The sequence below is a fragment of the Theobroma cacao genome, chromosome 10 (genome assembly GCF_053813885.1).
Source record: "Theobroma cacao isolate CCN51 chromosome 10, ASM5381388v1, whole genome shotgun sequence".
Taxonomy (NCBI): Eukaryota; Viridiplantae; Streptophyta; class Magnoliopsida; order Malvales; family Malvaceae; genus Theobroma; species Theobroma cacao.
The window spans coordinates 24238509-24245650 of record NC_142648.1 but is presented as its reverse complement, the minus strand read 5'-3'; the positions used below and the strand labels follow the sequence as shown (position 1 = coordinate 24245650).

General features: G+C 32.0%; 1 protein-coding gene across 1 annotated transcript; it reads left to right on the top strand.

Annotated features, from left to right (window-relative positions):
- On the top strand, positions 1 to 1433 carry LOC18587070 (strigolactones hydrolase CXE15-like). Its single transcript, XM_018129634.2, has one exon. The coding sequence runs from the start codon at positions 187 to 189 to the stop codon at positions 1192 to 1194; it is 1008 nt and encodes a 335-aa protein (XP_017985123.2). The 5' UTR covers positions 1 to 186; the 3' UTR covers positions 1195 to 1433.
- Positions 1434 to 7142: the final 5709 nt, after the last annotated feature.

Here is a 7142-nt window from a genome sequence, read left to right as displayed (position 1 = left end):
GTCAAATTAAGAGCAGACCCTTTGAGCCTAATTTATAAAGAGCAATATATATTTTATGGAGTAACCTAGCAATTTCCCCTTTCCACACCTTTCAATCTTCTATATAAAGGGCAACCACGTTCATCCTTCACTTGAACTTCTAAGTCAACAACCTAAAACACAACCAAGCTGAGACAAAGCAGAATTATGGTACAAGAGAAGAAGCTAGTAGATGAGGTGTCGGGTTGGCTAAGAGCCTACGACGATGGCTCAGTCGACCGGACATGGACAGGTCCCCCTGAGGTGAAGTTCATGGCGGAAGCAGTGCCACCCCATGAAGATTTCATTGAAGGTGTAGCCACTCGTGATGTGACTATTGATTCCAATTCAGGCCTCAGAGTTCGAATCTATCTACCGGAGCAAGTTCTCACTGCCAAAACTAAGTTGCCTATCTTACTTCATTTCCATGGGGGTGGTTTTTGCATCAGCCAAGCTGATTGGTATATGTACTATCACATTTACGCTAGGCTGGCAAGGTCTGTTCCAGCCATTTGCGTGTCAGTTTACCTCAGGCTTGCACCAGAGAACAAGCTTCCAGCTGCCTGTGATGATGGCTACGCTACTCTCCTCTGGCTCAAGTCGTTGGCCAAAGGTGAGTCACATGAGCCCTGGCTCAATGATCATGCAGATTTCAACCGCGTTTTTCTTATTGGGGATAGCTCAGGAGGAAACATAGTGCATCAAGTGGCTGTTCGAGCGGGGAACTTGGATTTGAGCCCATTAAGGCTAGCAGGTGGGATCCCAATCCACCCTGGTTTTGTTAGGGCAGAGCGGAGCAAGTCAGAGTTAGAGCAACCTGAATCACCTTTCTTAACCCTAGACATGGTGGACAAGTTTTTGGCCCTGGCTTTGCCAATTGGAAGCACCAAGGACCATCCGATCACTTGCCCGATGGGGCCTGCAGCTCCAGCCATGGAGGGTCTAAATTTGCCACCATTTTTGTTTTGCGTTGCTGAGAAGGACTTGATAAAGGATACAGAGATGGAATACTATGAGGCAATGAGAAACGCTAACAAAGAAGTGGAGTTGTTGATTAGCCCTGGAATGGGTCACAGTTTTTACCTCAACAAGATTGCTGTGGACATGGATCCAAACTATGCTGCCCAAACTGCTAGCCTTATTGCAGGGATCAAAGAGTTTGTCAACAAGCACTAAATTTGTCAACTGTTTCCCCTTTTTACATCCAAAGCAAGGACCTTGTAACATCTAATAAATGAAGTACTTTGTAATGAAATGAAAATTGGAAATTGCGTATTAGGGTAGACTTTCCTTCCCTGCAAAGAGTTTCAAGACTTGGATAGCATCTTTGGGTCACACTCCATGTGTTAGGTGAAAGATGATATATCTTTATTGAAGCTACATTATTTTATGACAATTTGTGGTTGCCATGGAAAGTTGCATTCCATATGTTTGAGTCCATTAAAAAACAGGCCACTGGGAGCCACTCCCGAATTTGATGAACCTCAATCAAATCTTAGAGGGGGCAAAGTGTTTAATTTTTTTTTGTCCATTGGCGCCTTATTTTTGATGCAGTGATCACGTGAAAAAAGAGATACGTTTTAATAAACATTACAAAATAATTATATTTATTTACGTACTCTAAAATTATACGTAAAAAGAATTCACAAATAAGTTTCATTTATAATAAATTTATACCACAAGATGGATATGGATTTATCAGAACTGAATCGCCCTGGGTCAGTTTGGGTTTTAATCATTTTAAATTATTTTAGATTCAAATAATTTTGACTTTAAATTGCTTGAATTCAGAGAAATTTTAAATTTTTATTATTTTAAGTTTGGGATTTTTTAACTCACTTAGAATCTAATATTTGAATTCAATGTCAAGTATGCCACCGAGAATCACAAATATATATACATTCAACAGGTTCTGGGTCTATGAAGGCATAACATAAAACCAAATAGAGATGTCTTTATAGAAGAATCATGCTAATCCAACAATTGATCTCATTGGTGCACTTTATGCAGTATATAAGATAACGAAACTTGATTAAAAGGCAATTTAAAACGCACTCCCCCCCTCTTTCCATACACAAACAAACACGAATTTGAGTTAACCTCAATTAATATTAGCGTAACAAAAAAAAAAAAAAACCTTTTCATCCATAATTTGAGGTTATTCATAATTCATTCATTCATCAAAACGTTACTAAAATATAGACGAAATTTATCAAGTGGAAATTAGGTGAACATATACGTGATAGATTTTGCACATATATATATTCTAATTGCATATTGATAAATAGATAAATTTGAAATAAATAAAAGAATCAGCAAGTAAAGAAAATAAATTTCTTAGTTTTTGGATACATATAAAATAGTATGAAAAATAATCATGAAACAGTTTTACAATTTAACCCAAACAAAAATAATTATACAGGATGGAAGGGATGAGCAAAGAACACAAGGAAGAGAAGAAAAAAAAGGAAGAGTTTTGGTAAGAGGACAAGACGCATTTTTTCTTGTTTTTTGGATTTTTTTTATTTGATGGACATTTCAATCATTTTATAAAATTCGTTAACGGTGTTTGAGATTTTGAAGTGAGGTGTTTATTTCCGGTTCTAATGAATTTAAGGTAAATTATGATCAAACTCTAAAGGAGTGGAAGAAATTTACCCAAATAATTTTATAGGACGAAAGGGATCAGAGTCGGCTCTAGAGTAAAGCCACCAAAGCTTTGCTTTGGATCTCAAATTTTCATAATTCATAATTTTATAATAATATAATAAATTATATTAAAAATATATAAAAATTAATATAATTAATAAAATATTTACTTATCTTCTCATTTTTAATAGATATTTATTTTCTTTTACTTTTCACATCTTTATTAATTTTTAACTATTTATATTATTTTTAAATATAAAAATATCAAAAATAAGATAATTAATAAATCTCTGATTTATCTAAATATGCACTTAATAAATATTTATTTTTTATTATTCTTCAAAACTCATAAGACTATTAATTCATAACTATTTCTTTCATTCTCAATTAACTGAAGTTAATATTTATTTAATGATGTTCAATAATTATTTTTTCTAAACATAAAATCAAATTTTTTTTTTTAATTTATAATCTCCACCTCAAAATCTTTCTTTTTTTTTTTTTTCAGTTTCTCTTTCTTCTCTAATTTTTTAATAAAAAAATCTCATTTTCTTAATTTCAATAAAAAATATCACTTGATTCTAAAGTTGGAAAGAGAGAAAATGCGGAGAGGCTGCCCTGCGGCCCAGCCTCAGCCACCACTGTCACGAGGGCCCCCCCACTATAGAAAAGAACAGAGAGAGAGAGAGTATAGGAATAATGTCATTGAATCCTATCCTAACCTTAGCTCGTGTTTCTTTCCTGGATTTGACTGATGGAAGCAGCCAACGACTTTCCACGTCTTTCACTCATTTTCTCCCATTTTCCCTCGTCTTCCCTTCAACCCCCCGAAGGAAAGACTTGGACTCCCTCCACTTCTATAACATAAGTAAAAGGAAGCCCCAAAAGGGGGCTTCCTCATTAATCAACGTGTTGACTGAAGTAATGTCTACGTTTTGAATCTCTACACTATTAGTGAGTCTAACTTTACAAAAACAATCAGTTAGCCCACGTTTTTCCATGCGTCAACAATTCATATCTCTTTTCTTCGTAGCCAGACAAGTTACGTTTTCTAGGAAAGAGTATTGAATCTGTGAAAGTTGAAAGAAGGGCTTTGAAATCTCTAGCATGGGCTTTGAAACAAAATTCAATTTGTCTACAGTAGTAAGTCCTTTGACTCTGTTCGTATTTCTTTGTGCATTTGCATCCCCTATTCTTTGACTCCTCAGCTTAGATCTATTTGATTGTTTTCATCTTTTCACCTTCTCTCATTGTCGGCTTTTCCTCGGGTCTACACTATACTTCAAGCTTGCTGTTGGGTTGGCTTGGTGAATAATAGAAAATCATGAATTTTGAATATTTGATCATAGATTTCGATCAAAGAGTTTGAGTTTTTACAATTAAATGCTTTGTTTGCTTTTTTAGATTTCATTTTGACCTTTGAATTTTGTACGTTGTGAGGACGTGTGTGGTTTGATATGAGTGCCGTGTCTAGCCTATTAGTTCTTGCCATATGTCTATTTTTTTTTTTGTTCTATCTTATTTATTATTCTTCACGTCAATGTTTAACACTTCTTAGATTAGAACAAGTTTTTAATTTAAAGTCCTTTCTCATGTCTATCTTTCTTTTTTCATGTTTTAATTTTACCATTGTTCAATTTGAGTTTTGTCATTACTCTATATAGATAATTGATTGTTGACTACTCATGTTGATTTCCTTTCTATTTTTTGCACTCATCTGTTTTCCTTTTTTTTAATTGAGTTTTTATGAATTCTCATGTTTAAAGAAGTTTTAAGTTATTAGTTGTTTCTAAGACCTCTGCTTTGATTTAAAGTGTTGTTCATGTTTCTCTTTGTCGTTGTGTGTTTTCCCTTTTGTTTATTTTAGTGTGAGATTTATATTTAAAATTCCTGTTACAATTTGATCATTCAATTTATTGTTTTTTTTTATTTTATATCTATGTAATTAAAATTGATGTTAAACAACATCAGAATCACCTTATGAATTTTGATTGAATTCTCTTACTCACTTAAAATTAATGTTGTTTTTTTTCTCTTATGCTTTTGGCCTTGTAGTGCGTTTGTCAATTTCAAATTCTCTGTTGGTACAAGTTGCTGCTGGAAAGTGTAATATTTTATGATTACATTAAGTTTCAGTTACAGTTTTTTATTATTTGCTCTATAGTTTTAATTTATTCATCTCTTTTCTTGCTTAAGTCTTGACATTATTGTCTTTGAAATCTTATAAATAAGTTAGTCAAACCAATTAAAGAGTCATACTTTATCAAGGTTGGTTAGAGCAGAGGTGGCCCGAAAGTTAATATGCTAAATTAATTAATTTTCAAAATAAAATACTAAATCAACTGGTTTTGTCAAATCAAATGAAAAATTCGTTCAAATTATTTTCAAATCTATAACATAAGTGAAAGGAAAGTTCCAAAATTTCGAGATCTTATCTTGAATTTTCAGATCTGTGTTGGCTATTTGTTTTATGCGGAAGTTAATATGCTTTTGAAATTCTTGAAATGCATAGGACATGGAGATTCAAATTTAGCTGAAATACTTACAATAAATGAAGCTTTTCAATTGTTTGTTGGTTTAATGACTCAATGTTTACAGAATTTTTGAATAAATAGTGATTCTCTCAATACTGTAAGTTGGGTCAATAATACACAGGATGCTCCATAGAGATTCAGTTAGGTTTCATTGTAAATTGAGAATCTTTGTAATAAAATTTATTGTTGGAAGGTGAAACATATAAAGAAGGTAGGGAATAGTATTGCAGATGGACTAAGTAAAGGAGTCTTGAGAGATGTTGATTTTATCTAGGTGGTGTTGGGGTAGTTGGGAATTATTATGGGAGAAGGAGTCTGATTCTTGATAACGAGCTAGAAGATTTCTACTGCTAGGAGTATTCATTTAAGTTTTGAATACTGATGGATGCCGTCCTTGAAAGGATCTTTTAATTCAAAAATTAAGTTGCTGATGTCTGGATAATGTCTAACATATTCACGCTGCTGCCAGTATGTTAAGAACTTTTTGGTTATTACCTTTGATCTTTGATTTCTTTGAGAATCTGGATAATGTCTGGATGATTTTTGGTTTCTTCACTTTCATCTTTGATCTGTTGAGAAAAAAGTCTGATTATTTTTCATTCATTGTTTATTAATGTGATCATGAACATAACAACATTCAATATAAATTATTAAACAGTTTAAATAGATATTAACCATTTATCTTATCTTATTTACATTAATTACAGGTCTTTCGATTTCAATTACTCCCCTTCAACACTTATCTTCCTTATGGAGATATCAAGTTCACAACCTTTGGTAGCCCAAACTTTGATGATGCTCTCGCCAACAATGTATGTTCTGTCCTTCAAACACAACATCATAACAAAACTACAATCTTTGTAGTCAATGATGTCCAACTATTTTCAGCAAAGATTTTTAACTTCAACTAATTTGTTGCTATAAATCTTTGCTTAGTCAAATTATTTTTTTTTCCTGCTTGCATAACTAACAAATCCGTTTACACTAATTTTAGAAATCCCATATTTTTTTTGCTCACATTTACATTTATCAACATTTTCGATTTCCCACCTTAACCATTTATTTTTGTGTCATTAATACCTCATCAATCAAGTTGTAATGTACTTTGGTGCATCTACAAATTTTCCCTTTGTCATTATGATCAATGCTCATATGAATGTATATCTTATTCTCATAAAAAATATTTTGGGACCATTGTATGTTCAAAATCTACCAATTTCAATAATTAGTTGTAATTGTTGGATGACAAAATATTAATGACTAATTTCTTCATTTAATGGCTATATTTTATACAATTTTCTTCTTAAGAACCAAGCAAATCTTATAACAAAAAAAAAGAAAGAAATACTTGAAACATGTTTACAACCAATCAAATATACAAGATGATCTTTTTTCTCTTCTTAACTTACCTCTGCCTTGCTATAGCATGTCTTCTTTTTTAACTTTTTGTTCACATTTACACATTTTCGTATCTAACTAATCTAAATATTAATTTTATTTTGTACAACATTCATAAAATCATTATACGGCTTTTATACTCATCATACAATATCATTCAAAATAATCCATACCTTATTTTAATTTTGTTGATAAACATTAACTTTTTGTAAGTTCACTAAAAAAATAACCTAATTTGTCAACAACCATGTAACAATGTTTCACCTTGCCTCAACATTACATAAAATTTTATTTATACATAACTTTGCTTTAACTGTTAACAAATCTAACTAAATTTTCCCTCCAATCAAATAAATAATCTTTTATTTCACCCCAACGCAACGCGGGGGTTCAATCCTAGTCTTTTCTTAAATGGAATAAAAGTTGTCAATTTTCTTTGTTTAGGTAAATATATGCATATACATATATATATCTATATATGGAAAATGGTTCGATATTTTTTGTTGCGAGCATAGGACAAACAACTGTTAGGTAATTAAGGCG